This window comes from Anopheles maculipalpis, chromosome 3RL, assembly GCF_943734695.1.
Source record: "Anopheles maculipalpis chromosome 3RL, idAnoMacuDA_375_x, whole genome shotgun sequence".
In the NCBI taxonomy this organism is placed as follows: Eukaryota; Metazoa; Arthropoda; class Insecta; order Diptera; family Culicidae; genus Anopheles; species Anopheles maculipalpis.
The window spans coordinates 35,237,695-35,259,413 of record NC_064872.1 but is presented as its reverse complement, the minus strand read 5'-3'; the positions used below and the strand labels follow the sequence as shown (position 1 = coordinate 35,259,413).

The window sequence follows — 21,719 nt, the reverse complement described above, 5'->3', positions numbered from 1 at the left end:
CTATTTGAGTTAAAAATCCTTCGTAAGTTATGTATGTTGGTGAATTCGCTTTTAAAAGTTGAGAATTTTGAATGAAAAATGAGGGAAGAGAAAAAAAATTAATAAGACGAACAATCAAATGCTGTTAACACTGCATTGAGTTGCTCCTAGTACATCAACACGTTGGAGGGATAAGACACGAATCAAAAGCTGAAGAAAAGAAAGAATGTTCCAAAGCACATCCCGCGTGATAAAACATCCAAAAAAGTCTGTACTTGTTTTGTGGCCCATTGGAAGTGGTTTGCCCACCGTTTAGAAGCCAAGTGTTGCTGAAAGACAAGCGCTAAAGAACAACGACGAAACCAACCCACAACGGAAACGCGACATTGGACGTCACACTGAACGTCACGATGGTTATAAACAAGTTAGTTAGTCAACCATACATACAAAGACACCCCCTTCCTTCTCCTCCCACCACCCAAGGAGATATGGTAGTACACCCAGATTTGGCATCTGCATAAAATTTTATGCAAATTATGCGCACCGAAAAAGTACTCCGGGAAAAGGTTTTCAAAAGGGAAATGGGGGAAAACTCGTTAGAAGTAGGATCCGTCGCGCTCTCGTGTGCTGCCATGCTGGAAAAGTGAGATGTTTTGCACAACAGTTGGACGGTATAAGGATCATCTTTGTCGGGACTGTACTAAGTCATCGTATGCTGGTGGTGTTGGCTAAGTTTTGCTCTGGACAACTTTTACTCCAGCGTAGGGCATCTGCTATGATGTCTCGATGGCCGATGTCAAAGGTGAGAGACTTCGTTTTCTTTCGCTTGCTTTAGTTTGTGTTTGAGGGGGGGCTTTGAGGCCAAGGAAGAGAGGGTCAGCGGACAACGTTTGATTGCAGGACTTATGGGTGTGTGTGCGGGTGCTTGCGATGAGTTGTGTTGAGAGGTGCTACCATATCGGACAGGGCAATTGCATAGTGCCTAAAGTGCATTTTCAGCTCAAGTTGTCCCACGGCGATACTTGCGTTAACTGGACCTTGGGGGAGATTTTGGGCCGACGTGCGGTGTAATGATGCTATTTAAATGAGAGAACAACGAAACCATTATTGCATGATAAGTTTTTCTGTTAAAATTTTTTGCAATTGCCTTCAAATAATCTGCATCTTGAATGGTTTGCAGGACTACCCTTGCTTTGTGTTTACGGTAGTTATTGCATTATAATACGGGTTTCATCTAGAATGAGGAATGATATCTGTAGAGTTATGTAAATAATTTCACGAAGAACAAATAGACAAATAAGTAAAACGGAGTATGTTCGTTAGGTGATTCTAAAAAGCAATACAACGGTAGAGCGCTTTGTCATAATGGTCAGAGGGCGGCCGTTGGAAGAAGTTTTTTGTATTTATTAAAAAATGCTTCTCAACGAATCTACTCAAGCAAATAATCACAAATAAAAGTTTTACATTTGACTTGGTATCGTCTTCTTCTCCTTTTTTTTGGCTTAAAGACCTTCTGGGTCATCCCGGCCTTCTTATGGCTTATGGAACTTATTTATACCACGTAGTTTACGGGGGAACGTTTCGGATGGGATTTTAATCCTGAGCCGATCGTGTGAAGACCGACGTTGCTATCATCTCCAGCATCAAACCAGACCGACCCAAAATTAGTGTAAAAAAAAAGTCAAACAACAAAAGAAAACAAACATAAATAAATCTCTGTAGTATCTGAACGGTGTGATCAGGTTTATAAAAGCATATTCCTACATTATTGCTAACGAAAGATCGTTCCATCGAAGAAAATCTTCTTCTTGATTGAGAGCCTCCTCGTACTTGTTTAAACTTTTTCGTTCTTTTTCATGCATAATGTTGGTAGTACAGATTGAAAAAAAACAATTTTGTCACTTGTTTAATCAGAGAATAGTTCATTACAAGTAAATAATATAGATACATACAAACACCTTGTTCCAAAGGTTCATAATTTTCACCTGCACTTTAAAGCAAACAAACATCATAAAACAAACGTTCCTTTAGGAAATAAACACTTTATATAGCACATCATAGCAAACCTTTAGATTCCATTAGAACTAAACGCCTGGACCTCTACAAGTGTGTCCATGGTCCGATAACTTAGGTGTTCATGGGATGCTATTTATCTAACCCGGCAAGGAAAGGGAGAAAGAAAAACCTACACGAACGACTAAACCTCCCAACAGCGAAAGGAGAATCCAACATCTGGCTGTCAGCAAACCTCTTATCAGCTTAACAGCGATGCACGGAATCTGTTGCAATGGATCCACTTTCCTGCGCCCAATATTCGTATTCCCTTTTGCAACCGGGGGAAGGAGATACTGGCCCCGTTTGTAGGCTAGAACCAGGGCGAAATGTTGCATCCGTAGAAGAAAGAGCCCCAGCAGTTTCGGCAGCAACGTTTAGCAGGAAGCAATCAAGCGTCCAACCCCATACACCGTACGAAACGGTACTCGTAGCGATCGGCAGTTTGTTTGACTATCCGTAAAACTTTCCACAAATCGTCCTCAGGCACACACTGGTCGAAAACCACACCGAAGCAACTCGGAAAGGAGCAAAGCGGGAGGATCTTCTAGCACTGACCACACAGTGGCACGACGCCTCGGTCTGGCCAGAAGGGGAGAACGTACTCGATAAAAAGTAGCAGCTGGTGTGCTGTTTTTGGGGCAAAAAATGGCAATGGAGACGCCCAGTCTCTAGTGAATCTGCTCCTTTCGTTTCGACTGTTTGGTGTGCTGGTGCGGAGGTGGTCAGTTAGTTAGGTCGCATTGCTCGGGTGGGAAGCGAATGCTTTCGATACGGTATGTTAGTAGTGCTGTGTATGCTTTATGTGATGTAGATAAATTTCTTTCGCATCCCTCTGGCGGCGGATACTTTCTTGTAAATTTTCAAATTTTCCACCCATTTGCTGGGTGTAAGGCTGAACGTAAAACGTAACGGTGGTCATCAAGTTTCACAAAAAAAAAAACACGTAGTTCCCCATGAAGTTTGAGGCCGTCGTGCAACAACACCCTTTCTGGTAGAACAGGAGGGACAGTGGGAGGAGGGAGATGATGGAGAAAATTTACATCGAGCACACTTCCGGTCGGTTGGCATTATGTAAATTCGGGATGCATTCTTTGCTGTGTGAGTAAGGTCGGGTGGATCGAACGACCATATATTGGATTTATTAAGCAGCAGCCAATGATGGAGGGAATGAACTGGAAAAGTTTACGAATATTTATGTAGAAGATTTTTTAAATGTAATGCTAGTTGTGTAAAGTTGACACAGTTAAGAGAGAACATGGGCTTTGAGAATTTCCGGTATTTTATTATGCACATGCATCGTTATTTTCCTGAGAGGAAAAAGGGTTTTATTTGGTATTCTGAATAATACAAAACTAATACTATGATATGTTGGATATGTCTTCTTAGTTTAATTACCCATAAGGGGACGCTCACCAGTTAATCACTGGTGGTAAGCAGTTGAATGGTCAAGTCCCCTCTACGCTGGAGTGATCCGAATGGGATTTGAACCCCGGGCCTGCTACGTGACGATCATCATCATTGCTATTGCCGCGGCCACAGGACCTCTTTTTGTTATTGTTAATGTTATTTAATAAATCTATTTACCTCTTGAGCTATACAATCATAAACTTAATCTAATTTTAAACCTAAAAACTATAGTAAACTGAAGGAGCTTGATTACAAACCGAGCCCGGATCAAAGAAAAGAGTAAACAGTTAGAATATAAGGAACTTTAAGTAGTAAAAGAGGAAGAAAGTCTAGAACGGAAAGAAGACAGAGAGATGCCAAAGTCAAAATGGTCAGAAAAGGCGTTGAAATGACGGAAACAAATCAGCAGTGGATCGTTTAAGCCGCTTGATATGTTTTAGTATCAAATTACGAAATAAAAAAATGTTTCTATTTAAGTATAATTATTTAACAAATGTTTACATTATTCTATAAACCAAATTAAGTAAAACCGGTTGAGATGACAGGATGAAAAAATATCTAAAGAAACGAAATTCGAAACAAATATTTGAACACGTGACCTGTTGTGACATGTGCTCAGCAAATTGTTGCTCATTTTCTTAGCAGTATAGATCGCCCATGCTCGGGGCAAAGTTTCTTGTGAAAATTTTCCAGGGGCGAAGGGCCAGTGGCTTGTTCAACAGTCTCGGATGGCCCTGAGATCGTAAAGGGCCCCGAATCCACGAAAAACCTGTCCCTCCGGTCAGTTGTGACAGGGAACCCCAACGTCCATTCCACTTGGGGTCTCACAAGTAACTTGGTTTAGTAGTATCTTCTCTGGCGTTCGAGATGAACAGACCGATACCAATTACATTTTCGACCCAATTAACCAGTTATGCGATAAAAAATTATTTAAGTATGCGATTTTCGTATGACCTAGCAGGTTATTAAGGGATATTAATCGAAATTTCATGAAAAAGTTAAGTAATAAATAGTTGAGAGTAGTAAAGTGTTTTAGTTTTAAATTCCCAATTTTATTTTATATTCAAAATATTATATTTTTTGCCATAAACAAAAGCTCCTTTCTTGTAACAATTGAAATAAAAAACATAATTAAAAAGAATACAAACAACTAAAATAACACCCTCACACAACACAAACATAGAAACTGTTATAATAAGGAAAATAAAATATAAGTTTAAACGCGGGAAATGTGTATAAAATTGAGAGAAAAACAACATCGTCTCTGTACAGCATCTTTATAGCAAAACTTCAATCAAAACCAGTAAAGAAAACATTGCTGCAACATATGGCTGGCAGGAGGAAAATCAATAACAAATATCCATTTGTCAACTTTTTTACTGCTTTCGCAAGAGAGAAATATAAAAATATGTACAAAACTGAAAAAGAACTGAGTGAAACCTCTGGTCTGAAAAGGGATGTACAATATACAAGAAAAAAAAGAAGACACAAAATGAAGCAAGTGATGATGATTCCATCTGGAATGACCTTTTTTCCCGAGTGAGGAAATGTTTGTCTGTGAGGTCCAAAATGTGCCACTCGTCGGTTGTTACTATTCGATCATATTTTCACCATCACCCAACCACGGCAGCTCGGCCACAACAGATGGTTTATAAGGTACAAACGTTAACCTTTTGGGTGGGTTTCTTACAGATGGACACAAAAAAAAAGAAAGGAAGGACAACAAACTCCCAAACGGATCCGGACATGTGTTACGGATGCGTATTTAGGTTATTTCGATGGGGAAAATATGGGAAAACTTTCCATTTTATTAGAATTTTTCAAAGCTAGAAACAGACGGCTTTCAAAAATGAGAACAAAATAGAAAACGATAAAATGTCTTTCGCATGGCATGGCATGGTTTGTTGTCGAGAGTAAACGTGGGAAAAGGTTAAGTTCAATAAAAAATGCAATAATAATGCATAAACGCGCATCGAAAGACATTAATCGGCAAAAGCGAAACCGATCGTGTAAGGCATTGTGTTGCGCCATTGTGGTTTTACATCCGCGTGCCTTTTTATGGGCCTCGCGTTCCACGTGTGCGTTTGTGTGTTTGAGTTCCGTTATTGTTGATTTCAAAGAATATGTATACCAGACCGGCTGCCCTACCCATCGGCTCAAGCACCCGAGACATGGTAAGGGTTGTTGAGTGCTTTTCCAGCTTTTCTTTGGAATAATTCTTGCCGTTGTAAAGGGAGTTTTTCTCCCACACTGTACTCCGCACAAAGTTCATGCAAAAGACACCATCTGCTTACTCCCCTCCACTAAGAGCACCAGCAACAGTGAAGCATTATGCTTACGAACCGCAAACCGCTTGCTCTACTAGTCGGCTGTAATTCGTCGACCTTTCTTTCTTTTCCGCTTGCCTTCTGGACAGAGAAATAGAGAGAAAGCCCATCGTGGTTCGTGGTGCTCGCGCGCGCACTGGGTGACCCAAATTGTGCAATCCATCTTTGCAAAGTTATCCATCATCATAATAATGACGTTTTTATGCATCGTTGCGCGTTCTGTGCTGCCTGCGTTAGTGTTTGCATTCTGGGGAATGGTGCGGGCAAACGCGAAACCGTCGAAACGATATTGCCACGGCCTGATGATGAGTTCCTTGTGCAGAAGGTAACGTAGAAGCCGATTTGAGCTTCTACAGGGGGCCTTTTGCCAACCATTGCCGCCACTGGTTCGATTATGCCTTTTTTTCTGTTTGCTGTTCTTGCTTCTTTGGGACCCCTCGGGTGGGCTTGCCAAGGTTAGTGCATTTTTTCTTCCCAGCGAAAGGTTTACATTGTGGTGTGTGATGGAAATAATTTTGCTTACTCAAACAGAAACAGATTGGGTCAGATCTATGTTTTCCTTGCTCTGACAATGCTTTTGTGGTGCAAGCCATATTTCTGATGAATGTGTTACAAGTTGCATTAGCAAGCGATGCTTGTTTTTTCCTTTTTAATCCTTACAGAATAGATTGCTTGTGCTAATCTTAACTGTAGTTGTGATTAATGATTAAGAAGATGTTCCCTAGTATGTTTTGATTCATCTTATATTTATTCTCAAACGTTTTTGGAGTTTATGTCGCGAAATTTTGAAGATTTTCCGTGTATGTTTAGATACTCTAAATTTTTTTTGTACATTTCAATCTTGCTAGCCCAGCCTGTTTAGACATTGTTATGAATTTTGCAATATTTTTCGAATGTCCCCTAACATTCCCCTTTTCTAAAAAAATACATTGTCTCAATTTTTACGTTAAGTTTCCGAATTTCACCAGCCAAGGGAAAGCAATGTATATTAATTTTCTCTACATTTATTCAAAGTTTGAGAATATTATGGTTGTTGCATTTTCAATATAAAATGAATTTTGAGAGGTTGTCAAAATAGCCTTATGCCATAAAAAAATGGAATGAATGCATGCTTATATATATTTATATTTAAAAGTAAAAACATATTCTAAATAAAATCCTATCTTGATCAAGTAAGCGGCGTAAAGGGAGTCGATAAAGTGAAAAAATGATTTAGAAATGTATTTACTTTAACAAAGAGCGTCTCAAGCTACGTTGTTTTAGGCTACAGCTACTATTTTTAGACAGTTTTTAAAACCATTGCATTACCATTACCATTTTTCAAGTTGAGACAGCCTTATAGCGTTTACACCGCAAAGTTAGCCGCAATCTTTTACGCACTATTAATGCTAACAGCGAGACGTTACTGTCTATTAGATCCCAAAAGGCTGTCAAAAGTCAGAAATTCGTCACGCACCCCGAGAGGGATCCCGCCCCGCTTCTTGATTCTTGATCATTCCGGGCATTCTTACGAATCATGACCTGACTGATGTCGTATCATTTTGTGTTGCATGCTCATCTACAACGTATAACTCTCGCTCAGGCAAAATGGTGGGGCTGCGGTGATGAATTTTACGATGTGGTAGAAGGTGCGCGTAAAACTCAAAACCGTCAGACCCTCCTTGTCGAGCACAGACGAGCATATCGGCAGACTTCTGAATACTGAAATCAGAGAAAGGCTGGACATGAGGATCAATTACTGATTCGCTAGAGACAATCATCTTGTCTTATGGTTCTACGCCCCTATTATCCTTCCAATCCGTATTCATTTTCCTCCGGTAGCTTACGGCTTACTGAGGAGCGTTTTTGTTGGATGAGAATTAGGTAGGGAAACCAACACTGGGTTATGTTCAAATTGAAATGAACCAATGTTCGGGAAAAGGTGCGATGGGTTGATCAAAAACGACAGCTCTTGAAATACCCGAGAACGCGACAAAGTGTCTTATTTAGGCATTCAACCGAAGGCATCATAAAGATTTTACAGCTGGACAAACTTTGGTTACGAAAGAAACTTTCAATTCCAAAGCCGTTTACTGATTCCACTTCCACTCAACACACTTTATTCACTTACTTACTAACCCTAGTCGTTAAAAGCCTAAAAGTGTTCAGTAAGCGATGTGTTCCTTAACTAGAGCAACTTTACACGTTTAAAGACGCACTTCCTGCTCGTGACCCGTGGATGGTGCAACAACGTTGGCTTAACGATCTCCGGCGTCATGCTGATCATCTAATGGCGTACTAGACTTATTAGTTTCATGTAGTCAGTTATCGCTACGAAGGAACGGTACGGGCAGGCTTTGAAACTCAGTCACGCCGTGTTACTTTACCACTGGGCCACCCCTGAAAGCCACCGTACTACAATATAAATACATAAAAAGTAAATAAGTCTCTTCTAGTTTTTATGACAAAATGTGTCAAAATTCCTCGGGAAGACATCAAAACACATCGGAATGCCCTAGAGCCATACTGTTTCTAAACAATTTACGATCGAAAAACCATCTTCTCTAATTACGAGCACTTTTCAACTTCACCTATTACTAATAAAGACAAATCACACCACGGAAAGAGCATTCACCAACCTCATCGGTTTTCATTAAAATAAGTTTCCATTCATTTTCACTAATGAACGGATCAGTTTACGCGCACCGTTTGCTGGCAAGTGCGTCAGAAATGAGTTCCTTTTACAGCGGTACAGGTTCTTTTTCAGTATTTCCTCTTAACCCAAACCTCAAAAGTGCAAAACACCTACTCCAAGCGGCATATTGTTCATGCGGGAAGCGACCGAACCTGGGACGTTTTGTAATGATGGGATCCACATCCTCTGTGCATGTACGTAAGCTTTGTGACAGAAAGGTCGGAAACGCACACATCGCGCAATCCTATTATTGGCAGGAAGCGGCAATAGAAATGGCTACGAAGGGCAGCCTTTTTGTTTCACGCGAATGCTGTGCCTTTGTACATAGAAGCGCGTTTGTTACTGTTCCGGTGTGCGTGCAATGAGCCGTTTCCGGGGTCGATGTAAATGATATGAGCCTATGAATATGAAAAAGAGTGCCTTTTAAAAGATGCTACAAATGGGTATAATTTTAAAAGGGCCGTTTGTTAACTTTTACATCAAAACGTGTACATTGGCATTGCGCTGCTGCAAGCATTAATCATTTTCTGCTGCATTTAAACTATATTTGGCCTAGTTTCGCCTGGGGTGCTTCATCATTTCTGTACTTTTTTTTCCCCTGTCTCTCTTCCCAGAGCAGAAGTTTCGTTCGACTGGTGGCGCTAACTTACAAACTGGTAGCGCTCAATTTGCATAAATTAAAATACTTTGCGGGAAATACACGGCTGAGCAAAAGTTCGTCAATGACTCCTTGCTTCGTACGATTTTGACAGCTTCGTGAATTCAAGTACCCGGTAGCAAATATTATGAACTTCTTCCCCAAGTCTCCCATCGGTTCGGTGTAACCCCGTTTGGGACCGGAGTTTAAGATTACCGATGAGTAGGGGGTTACGGTTTGTGATCCACTCTTGTTGCCCTATTCATACCGTTAGCACAGTCAAGCAGTCAGTGAATATATTCACCTTCAGCTAAAACTATCCACTCCGTCCTCGGAGCGACATCTTCCTACTCGTCCGTGGTGACAAGTGGCTGCGGCTGCGTTTCGTAAAATGTGGCAAAACACGACAATGTTTTGGATGGGGTTCACGTCTTGTCACCCACGTGGAGATGATGGAATAGGCGACTAGGGTGGTATGGATGTGGTAGACAGGGTTGCTCTATTTTCGTCACCAATGCCAAGAACTATGAACTCTTTCGACGGAGCAAAGCGAATCTAAACCGATGCGAGTGTGTGCAAACGGTGGCTGCTGATTTGCATGTGTGAGGTTATGCAAATGTAAGCAACACTACAAATCCATAGCAAAAAGGAGAAGAAGGTATGAATCTACTGTTTACTGCTCCCAAAACGACACAACGAGTAGAGGGGTTTCGCTAGGGGTGGGATAAAATTATGAAAGCTTTTCAGAGAAGTAAACAAAATCCGACGTCCATATGTACGAACGCTCGCTTCGCTTCGCGCGCGTCTGAATAAGTGCGTACCGAACTGTGCGAAGGAAGCTCATCTTCGCTCGCTTACCCACCAAAGCAGCACCCGAGCGAACTGGTGAAGTTTATGATGAAATATGAATATTTGTTCAATGAACTTTCTCCCGTCCGGATTGATAAAGGTAAAGTTGTTGTGAAGGCTTACTCGGGAAATAGTCGTACACACGTTAGCGTATGGCGTATCTTACGGTAATTTCTTTTGTGAGTTCTTCAAACGAAACGATCAATAATGAATTCGTATTTTTTAAATTGCAATCAGTAGAAGACTTTTTGGGTTGAAGAACGAGTTTCACACATACCCACCAACGGCGTAATGTGTTTTTGTGACAAAAAAGATGTTCACCGAAATGCATTCAATAGCGAAAACTTACTGCACGATTGACTTTGCTAGCGAAAATGGGAGAGAAATTTATTTGCTTACAGCGTGTTTTATTTTGCTTTTCAACACGGAACATTGTGTCCCCCAATAGAGAACCATTGCCTCGTGTGCTTACCAGAAGACTGTAGTTTTAAGTCTGACGATAGAGTAATTTATTACCGTGACCGATTCTTCCTCCCTTGCATGCAACTCGATGCATCGTCACACTCGCAACACTCCCAACGGAACAACGGAACAGGAGCGCTGAAACAGCAATCGAATAAATCCTCCAAGCTGTCAGCCAAGCGAACGAGAGTGTGAGAAAAGGATATCCCAATAAATAGCGCGGACAAACACACACACACACATGTTCACCACGTGTGTGTGTATGTGAGTGGAAAGAATTGGGACTGAGTGAGGGATGAGGCGAAAGTTTTGCTTGTTGTTCGGGTGTTTGGGTAAAGTAGCAAAACCGAACCGAATTTATTAGACGTTTGCTATGAAACGGTTGCATTTTGTGACGGTGTACACAATAAAAACGGCGATAAGAAGAGCAATCAGTTTTAAATAACCCGTTTGCCAGTAGGTGAAAAGCACATTTTCGAGCAAACTTTTAAACCATGGAAGGAAAATGACCAGGCGTCTCCATGATGAGCTGATCGATGGAGTACCATGCGTCTCCATTAGTGTAATTTTGCTCTATTTTGATGGAATTGATGTTGCTTTTTATAACGTTTAAGCTATTTACGTAACATGAAAAATTATTTTGATATTAATTATTTATTGATATGGTTAGATTATTAAGATGAATTTACTATTAATTTTTATTTACAATATTGTTATAACTTAGCTTACTGAGATTTTTCCCAAACAATTTTAGTTACCCGTTAGTTAGTGCTGCTAAAAAAGAAAACTACATGCACAAAGCATATTAGATTAAGTGAATTATTGTTTACGTTCTGCAGAGGCGCAACAAGGCGCCCTAAGTTGTGTGTTGGCATACGTTCAAACGGATTCCTTATTGGAACTCATTTCACTTACACTGTACGAACGTAAAAAGCACTCACTTTTGACCACGTGAATACAGCCCCGGCACTCACTGTTTTGTTTACGCTTTGCAGGCACCATGTGCTCAGTCGGCTTCCCGATTTCGGTACCATGCTTTCGTTCGGCACCGTGCACGATTCGGATGGTTCGGGAAAAACCCGTTCGGCTGTTCGGAAAGTGGCAACTTCGTTTCACTAAACAAAGACGAGCTTTTCCATGCTCGCCCAAGGGAGGGTTGATTACGTGCCGAGCTTAACTGTGTCCGACCAGTTGACAGTGTACGGCCGGATGATGATGATCGTGTCGTTTAGTGAGCTAATCCACGGTGGTACTTAGTTAGTGGGAAGTGCGCGCGCGAGCACAGTGTGTGCAACAACGTTCCACGATTAGTGAACGATTCTCTAACGTTAAACGTGATCAATGTGTATGTGCGTGTGTGTTTCTGAGTGATTGATAGGAAAAAGTGCAGTTAGATCTAATCAACTAACGAACAAGCGCTTACATGATTGATGTGAATGAATGTGAATGGGCAGCAAATTAGTGCGGGACGCATTCGTTCATTAAGCAATGGTTCCTAGTGGATTGAGTGTTTTGTAGTGTGTTTAATGATGAACGTATCCTGCAACCATTGCGAGGGTTTTTCGATGCGATGATTATTTCGTATGATACGGATACGGCGTAACAGAGGATCAATCCATTGTAACAAATCAATTCAATGGAATTATTCAAATAAGCTGTTTTTGTGAATCAATTTCTGAGTCCTTGTTTGGTAAGGGCAAAACGTCCAACAACACATTGTGTTTGCAGTGCGACGTTCATCGTAAAACGAACCAGACGGAGTGAAGTTAAGGAGCGATGAAATTACCATTCGGATGGACGATGGATATACGATACCCGTTACTGTTGACGTTGATCGCTATGATCGGTAAGTTACCAATTAGATGGCTGTTGTTCGATAAAGTTGACTCATTTTTCACCTAATTCAGTGGCTAGTACGAAAATAGTGTCGAGGTGTCGTTGAACATAACACCTTAAAAATATAAAATTAGTTTTTCTAATACAGTTTTTCCATCAGTATTTCACCTAAAATACTATGCAACAATAGTGTCCACCAGGTATGATAAATTTTGTCAGAAAATTGCATACTTTTAGGCTTTAAAATGTACGCTTGCACCTAAAATTTGAAACCATTTCGAAGTGAAGTATGCAATCCATACAACAAATTGAGCGTAACGCTTGCACAATGCCCTTCATTGCACTTGCCCATCTTACCCTTAGTGTGTGGGACTATATTACAAATTTCATTAAAATAATTGCTTCTGTAAAACCGATTGCAATCACACTGCCCATTGTATGGCACCGTTCGTGACGTTTCGTTATACGGGCAACTCACGTCCTCACGAACCGCTCACGGAAGCGCTTCCACGGAAAGCGATTGACGGTGTATTCAATTACTTAGCTGCAAATTTCTTGTCCCACCCCAAAAACGTTTCAACACCCACGGGGGATGGTGGTGATGGTGATTGCTACTGCTGCAATTATTATCCACTATCATCGATGGCTTCGATCGGTTACCTGCTCCTGTCACATTCTGTCGCAGCCAGGATAACAGGTGTGGCAGGTTCGGGAGGAGGTAATTTCATAACTTTATCCATCCGCTTGCCAGCAGACGGCGCGCGATGGATGATGCGATTCTCGACGACTTGCATCGTGCCGAACATGGCCCGGTCGGAAGCTAACAGTGAATGAGTTCCGGTCGACTTGCGGATAACAATGATCTGTGAGAAACTCGCAATCGCCTTCCCTAATCCTTCTCCTCGATCCGCTTTCCGGGAGGACCCGGGTGATAGTAATAACGACAAAACGAAATAATCTTGATGAACTCCTTCACAATCCACTAACCACCGGTACCGGTTTGGTACACAACGCCGACCGCACTTCACCGTTCACCGATAATCCTTCACCATCAGGATGGGTCGGGCCCACACCGTACACCGGGTCGGCGATGGCAACTTACTCGACAATGTTTTTCCACCGGCTCTTGCTACAACACTAGCGCACCGGCAAAGTAGCACTAGAATGAGAATGTTATTTCATTCTCTACCCTCTTTATCATAATCCCTGGATCTACCGCAGGAGTAGCCTTCGTCGTATCGCTCACTCGACAGAACTTCACCCGGTCTCCAACCCGGGTTCGGTATCGGGATGATGGAGCAATTACACCGAGTAGAACGCTTTACGTAAGGTGCATTTTACCCGACGTCATCGCACCGATCCGATCTGACCGCCTTTTCCCGGGGACGAGATTCGCTTACTCATCCGGTTGGATTCGAGCGGGTGGGTTGATGTGGCAAGAATCGCTTCCGGGCTTCCCTGATACGAGCCGGTTACATTTTTGCTAACCTCTTGCCTTCGGAATGGCTCAACAAAGCTGGGAGAGATGGTTTCGCAAGACAGTCACGGTGGCGCATTGTCGGTCGACATGCCAAACCGAAGACGTCAGACAGTATCTCGCAATCCGATACGACCGATGATTGAGTTTCGTGACACAGGAATGTTGGAAGGTGGAGTTTTCGCACCAGGTCACTTCCGCACCGAGCGGACCCCGGATCATGAGCAAGCAATAAGTGAAGTCAACTCGAACTAGCCTCGTCTGCTTGACGTCTGGACGACAACGGTGACGTTGAATGCAACTCGCCTTCGCGACTTGGGGACATTCGCTCGCAACTGGCCCAATACTGGCGAACTAAGAAGCTTGTAGACGATGTATGTTAGTGTGTTGTTGCAGTTACTCAACAGGGAACCAGATTTTTTGTTTTACTTTACGCGCTCGTATGCCATTCCCCCTCTTTTGGACTCGGCACGGATGACAAACGAACCGACCAGGGACAATGTCTGCTGTCATCTTGCGTAACGCGTTCGTACGCGTTCGAGTGACACTGTGACTGTCCTACTGCGTCACGTAGTGTTGCTGCTGCTGGCTGTTGCTAGTACGGCGTCACCCAGTACGGTGCACAAAGTTCTGAGTGAGTTTCTTCCACTTTTTTTGTCTCATACCGGTTGGTAGTACCGGGGTTTCTTCTGAGCTGAGATTCCAATGAACTGATAGCAATCGATAGTGCTTACGGCGTAGCAAAGTTGTTGTAGCAATTTTCGCTCAATCTGTTCGTCACCGTTGAAAGACACAAGGGCGCACCCAAGGGAGAGCGGATGTGCGACACGGTGGAGATAAAAAAGGAAAGTTTTCTTCCTGTATTTTTGTTACTTTTCCGCTTTTGTGCTGCTTGTCCTCCAGCTTCTCCTGCGCATCATCCTTCCATGGTGGTGATTTTGTGAAGAGGTAGTAGATAAAAGTGAACGAATAATGTGTGCTCCGGCCGGCGAAAATATGCCACAGCGCTCGGTACAGAAACTACTTTGCCAAACTTTGACAGTTGTCTATTCATTCATTAGCTTTCTTGTGTACAGCATTCGAGACGCGCTAGTGGCCCTTGTGTATGGTTTGTGAGTGTTTTATGTGCATCCGAGGGTGGTTTGATGAACCCGAACGCCTCGTCCGGGCACAGTGAAGGGTTCGAGAGGAAAAACGTTTTCTCGGCAGAGGTATGCTTGAAGTTGGACTGAAAGTCAACGACACAACAGTTATTGTCACATAAACACACTCACAACACATACAGACATGTGCATGGGACTTTGAAGAATTTGGAACGGGGGTTTTGAAAAAGTTTCAGAACACTATTTTCTGTAGCCTTTGTTGGGAGTTGTACGTGAAAAAGTATAAATTTTACCGAGAAGGTACAACATATTTATTGGAAGTTTCTATGATAAACAAAGCATTTCATTATGTTGTTTTGTCTTGGTAGTATCAGGCCTGAAGGTATGCAATGCATACTTTTTTATTATTAGTCAGCAAACAGTATTGAAATAGGCGTTATTGTTTCATTGCATGAACCCACATGTGTGAATGCATTTTAATTTTGAATCCATTTTCATGTCAATAATAACCACAAACACTGATTGTTAAATATTTGATAAAAAATATTATCAGTCCAATATTGTTCGACGTTTCGTTAGAGTACTTTTGGTTGTTGTGTATCAATTTACTTTTTTGTAAAACATTAAACAATTTATTTGTTTTGTACCATTAGTTGCTTTTTTTATTTTTAAAGGTCAAATACTTTTTTACACATGAACCTACTTCCATCAACCTTATCAGTGATGCTGTCATTGTTATGTATTGAAATACGAGATCATTATTGTGTAATTACGCTTCTCATGTAGCTTTATTTGCCTCGATGTATGCAATTTGCTTCAAAAAGCGTGATAAGCTTTTTGATTTAAATGAACATAGAAGCAGCAGTGAAAAAGCACAGAATCATCATTATTTTATACTACGTGAACCTTCATACATTGTGGACATCAACAAACACACTAAGCAGATACACTAAAAGTGGATTTTTAATTACAGAAATAATTTTCGTAGCCCATCTAAGCATTGGCAAGCACACAACTATTTTTCACCAAAAAAAATGTAAAAATGTGCTCTTTTCCATATGGTAATCATACGCAATTTGTATGATATAATTAAAAATTTCATAAGGCATTTCCTTGGATTTTATCTTTTAAGTTAATATAAAAGATGGCATTTATGAAAATTTTCTTTATTTTAAAGCTTTAACCATAGAACTAAGAAGATGTGGACAGTAATATTCAAAGGGTTCACGTGGTTGGTTGTATTTCTCTCTTTCTCTCGTTGGCCGGATCCCTGTAGAGCACGTTGTGCTCGTGACATGTCCACAATAATTCTCCAGAATATTCGATCTCTGTCTGCAGTTTCCCATCCACGTAGGTACCCATTCTCCAACAAATCCCGCTTCTTCTGATGCAGCCAATGAACTGGCTGTGCTTCCCGAGCTGTCGTACCAAACTGTCGGTTATACCGACCTTCGCTAACGTCAGAATGTTCGGTACGCCGTACATCTCAGTGGTTCTGTTTCAGGGATCTGGGGCTCTCAGCACTTCTGGAGGATCTTCCGAAGAGTGACATTTTACCATACGGCAGTGGTCTTCGAGGCGCGTACCGCGATACCGCGGTTATCGGCCATGAGCGCTTTTGCATATCCATCCGACACATCAACACGTTTCAGCCGGTCCAGATTGAGCCTAAACACGGGTTGACTCCTTTGGTTCGATTGTATGAAATGTATTAGATCTTATCTTCTTAAGTATCTGGTAGTTGTACGGAGTAAAGTAATAATTTTGTTACTATTAAATTTCGAAGCGAGCATAAAAACTATCAACAAGGAAATGTCTTTGATTGTTTGCGCCTAAATCTATGCAAATTCTACGTAACTGATCCATCCCTCTGGAGATGATAGATGCTACGAGAAGTAAAATATTCACAATATCTTTCAGGTACATTTTTTTAAACCAATATCGATATCATGATACGATAATAAACATCTTGCTGATCGGTAACAGTCAAACAATCATACCAATGTACATTATTCTGTCAAGAATCAGATTTCATCGCACACATGAAAAAGCTCATTCACCTGCAAACTCAATCTTAAGGACATTACACACTTCTTCTATCGCGTACACGCGGCTCTATAAATAATAATCCCAGCAATTGAAAATTCATCAACCGTCCTTTTTTTCCCCAATAATACCGTCATCGAGAATAGCAGCTCCACGCTGATGAATTTGAATTGTCCCAATTGGTTTCCATTCCATTCCTTTCCTCGTCCTACCGAACGATCGAAAGTCCTTGAACGTTCGGAAGTTTCGCACAAACTGTTCGCAATCAAAAATTAATGGCTTGCCGTTTTACCTCCCGCTAAGGCGGGTCCTTTCCGTCAATTCTTGTTCTCTCTCTCTCTCTTTAGCTCACTTTCTGGCTCCGTTGCTTTCTAAACTTCAATGGCATGCGGCCGATAAAATGAGCGCACGATCTTGAGCTAATAATTTGGATTTTCCCGATTTCTAAACATTTTTTGGGGCCCGTTTCAATTGGCTCTGGATTTTGCTGAGGGTAAAAATGGCCAGTTTTTGTTGGATTAACGGGGGTGATGGGGAACAGGATGGATCAGTAAGGGGACAAAATAAAATAATGAATCGTGAACCATTTCGCGCGTTGTCACAAGTATGTGGGTGTGTATGTGTGTGTGTGCGTGAAAAAAGAATTCGTTAGGAAACCGAACCAGTTCTGTGTGTGTGTGTGTGTGTGTGTGTTGAAGTGAAAACTTGAGCCATGTCACTCTCCAAACTGAGTCTATAGATCATTTGAATCCCTGCCGATAGCAGACAAGCAATGTGAATTCACCGAACGACTCCGCGAAAGAATTGTAAGAATTCGGAAAATGAAAAAGCTAGCGGGAAAAGGTTTTTCCGGGCCCATTATGTTGAACGGAATTGTTGAACAAAAAAAAAAAAAAAACAGATGGAGTAAGACACTCTTAAGCAAGGACATACCATTTCAATACGCTTTTCACCTCGAGTGAATGGATCGATTGACGATTCGAGGAAAATATCACTTTCCTTGGCAGTGGGTTTTGTACGTAAAGACCTTTGGCCCCACCATGGGGACGGGGTATGGTTCTTTTCGAACCGGGTTTGTCGGGAGCTGGACAGACATTTCGCATAATTAAATGATTGAGTATGTTTATGATGATAGAAATTGACGAGGGTTGTAGGGCATTTTTTGGATCACGCCACTAGGGGCAGGCCAGGATCGGCTCTGGTGTTGTTTGTATTTTTTCTTACTCGCTTGTCGTTGCCTAATGCGCTCGCGCATTTGATTGATGGAGTGCTATTGATCATTCCAATCATCGACACAAAAAAGCGTGATTTACGGGAGTCAGCCCGGGGCGTGCTATTTAAATAGCGTGAAGCAAGTGTTTGCAAATATATTAAAATAAAAATACACACAAACCTCTCGAGATGATTGTGTAAAGGTTAAATATGGTAGGAGGAGATGATGAAATTAATAATGTATTTTGAAAAGTGGTGACGGAGACAGATTTACGTCATACGTTTACTTATTATGCTCAGCCTCGTGCAAGACGAACCGTTGATTAACGACCCACCTTAGAGCTATTTATAATCGATGAACAAGTACGATGTAAAGCACACTGTACCGATGAAGGCGAAAAGGAATCTCACCACTAATTACTAATCCAATGCGACCGACGATTGATTTCATCGGCAAGGTGAAATATTTGCGGATAGCAAATTATCCGATTGCACAAACATAAATCGTGCACCACAAAGCAAGTGGTTAGCTCTTTAGCCGCAGGCAGGGAAGCTGAGGGAGGGCCAAGGGGTGTTATGTATCGGACATAAACAAGATGAAAGGCTATCTCTGCAGGTGGCTGATTGAAGCCTTCCCACAACAGTAACAACAACACCCACAAAAAGCTTCTTTTGCGTGAAGGAACCCGGCAGCTATAGCCAAATCTAAACGAGCGTATGATGGCCCCATACTGCCGTACCTTTTTAAGGTGCACCCAACAAAGAACACCTATTCGACTATTCGTATCGGAATCGAGTTAGTCAGTTAGCCAGATTACGCTTTATCGTTACTGACACACGGCACGGCACACTTAGAGGCAGACGCTTCCCGGTGGGCATGCTGCATGAATCACATTCAAATAAATTCGTATTTATTCTCCCTGCATGGAATGGCATGCAGAAGAGAGGGTCTCGCCTGAGAAAGGGGAGGCTGGTTTGAGCTTGTATTTCCGCCATTTTCCATCGCGGTTTCCTATTTCTGTTTCCTGCTTCCGATTGCAGCCGTTCGGATGAGCTGTTGGGCGGAAAAGCTATTTCGATTGATTTCTTACTCAAGCTAGCCGACGAAGAAGGGGTGGGAATTAGTGTTGGGACCGTATGTTTTCTTCGACTGTGATACGAGATATGGCAGTATGTGTGTGAGTGAGTGCACACGTCGAGGGAAAAGCGTAAGGGAAATAGTAACTCAATTTATGTTTATTGAAGTGTTTACGAGAAGTGTTGGTAGACTATTTCGGTGCTGTTTGTTCAATCTACTTTTCCTCCGTTCTCCGGTTGTGCTAGATTAATTCATTGCGAACGGATTGTTGATAGGAATCCAGGGGCGTTGCGTTGTGCGTAGGAAGTTAATCGAATGAGCTTGCACTGGGAAAAGCAAATGGATATGCTACTGTCGCTGAAGAGAATCTATTGATGAGCAGGCAAGAATGTAGAAACCAATATCGGAATTAGTGATATATTGAATAGTATATTAAGAACACTCATTGGAACGGTATTTTCACATTTTTAAGCATAATGCGAAGAAAAGTGGAACTAAGAAAAAAATATATTTAAAAACATTGAGAGATTGATTAGTTTAATAAGTACGGTAAAGAAGTATAAGCTAAATTTTACCAATAATCTACTCAAGGGAAAAAATAGTGTAATGATTTAAGGAATAAAGTTAAGAATCTGATAATGATTCGTAAGCAGCGAAACCGAAGTCGCATTCTTCAGGGGAATCGTGCCTACTACCGACTCCGTAAACTCCTGCGATCCAGAAGTCTCCAACAACACACGAAATGCACAATTTACCGCACCTTGATAAGTCCTGTAGTCCTCTACAGGTACGAGTCTTGGATTATGCTGACGGAAGATGCCAATGCTCTCGCCATTTTCGAACGGCGGGTGCTAAGGACTATCTCTGGCGGTGGGTGCAATCGGGGTGTGTGGCGAAGGAGAATAAACCACAAGCTTGCTGAGCTGTTTGGCGGTGCTGATATCCTGACGGTAGCCAAAGCCGGAAGGATACGATGGCTGGGGCACGTGATGAGGATGCCGGACTCATGCCCCACCAAGAAGGTGCTCGTCAGCGACCCGTCCGGCACGAGGCGTAGAGGAGCACAGCGAGCTCGTTGGCTGGAGCAAGTGGAGTCTAACCTGTCGGAGATCGAATGCAACGCGATGGAGGACTGCAGCCCTAGAGACCGAGTTTCTTGGAAAGAAATTGGCGACCTGGCCAAGACTACGTGTCGTGCTCAACCCTAAGCAGGCCAAGAAGAAGAAAAGGAATAATTCTTTGAATCTTTTATTCTCCAATCCTTAACGGTTCACCAAGTTATCGCTAGCGATAAGGCCTTGCAACAATTAGGTACGTAATTCTTAAAGGTCTCTTTTCATTAGAGACCCCCAACAATCTCTTGAAAGATCTTTGAAACATGGCAAGAAAAGTCTTTTGGTTGGGAAAGTCCCTCACACCTCTGGAGTGCTGAGGGCTCCTCCGAAAAACAGGGTTTATTTTATAAATCAAATCAAAAAAAGGTTACATGATAGTTACATATGTATATGCTACCAATCTGTATCAAATGTATGCATGACATAGAAATTATTAAGGGAAAATCGAGGTCGAGGTCGAGGTAAAATCCGCGCTGGTTTTAATACTTACTTCATACTTTAGTTAATACTATGCTGATCTAATGCTATTGTGGGTTACGGTCTAGTCCGTAAGTTCGCCGTAAGCTCCACAGCAAAAATAAAATAAAATAATGAGGAAGGATTACCTTCTGCGTCGTAGAGTGAGACAAAGAATGAACGCTTATCCCATTGCCAAAGTGCCAAACAATCTTTATGCACACGGTTTCTTGCCAGTTCTTTTGGCGTTCAGCGAAGTGCCCATCAGTCACAATAACCATAATGATGCTCATTGTTCGAAAGGTACTTTTATTCGACATCTTCAGCCGTTCCTTACCTGTTGCTCGGATAAAGGATTTGATTTATAGTTGCGCTACAATATCGCCAGGACATAAACGGGACACTGTGTGACGCTAACGCCTTTATCTGTAGAAGAAACCAAACTTTTCACCGTAAATGAAGCAAATGTTGTGATAAAACAGTACATTTTATTTGATACACCACGTTATGGTAATGCTGCAGCCATTGCATCCATTTTTATTTGGATTTTATTGATGCAATGGTCTGTTTTTAATAGCTATTTTCAATTAAGCTCGTTTTTAAATATTCATAGTTTAAGAAATCGAATGAACCAAATTCTTAGAATATGGAAGGTTAATTTTCAACCTGAATACTTCTGCTGATAGATAAAAGGAGCAAAAATATTACAAAAACTATATTCAATAACGTACTCTTACTCTATTGTTTGAAATTCGTTAGAAAATTGCTTTGTGAATCATTCATTACTGTTTCAATATTAAATGTCAAAATTGATTTCCTGCTTTCGTATTTTTTACTTCTGTATACATCTGTTTTGTAAGCTATCCCCTTCCCAACATTTTTAAACCATAAATAAGGCTATTATTTTTCTTTAATGCTAGAATTACGGCTTGGCCGTATTGCTAACATGCTATTAATAGCTTCCCTTCAAAACTGTTTTAATAACAGCGTCTGTATCATCTTGTTT

At 41.6% G+C, this 21,719-nt stretch overlaps 2 protein-coding genes across 2 annotated transcripts in view; one reads left to right on the top strand and one right to left on the bottom strand.

Moving 5' to 3' along the window:
- The window catches only part of LOC126565323 (ras-related protein Rab-9B), a 186,638-nt gene that overhangs the window by 84,745 nt on the left and 80,174 nt on the right, over positions 1 to 21,719 (bottom strand). The gene's annotated exons all lie outside the window — the stretch shown is intronic.
- LOC126564884 (uncharacterized) overlaps positions 12,150 to 21,719 on the top strand; it is a 45,739-nt gene continuing 36,169 nt past the window's right edge. Inside the window, exon 1 of the mRNA XM_050222008.1 lies at positions 12,150 to 12,236. Coding sequence (XP_050077965.1) covers positions 12,167 to 12,236 — 70 coding nt within the window. The 5' untranslated portion in view covers positions 12,150 to 12,166. The remainder of the gene's footprint in view (positions 12,237 to 21,719) is intronic.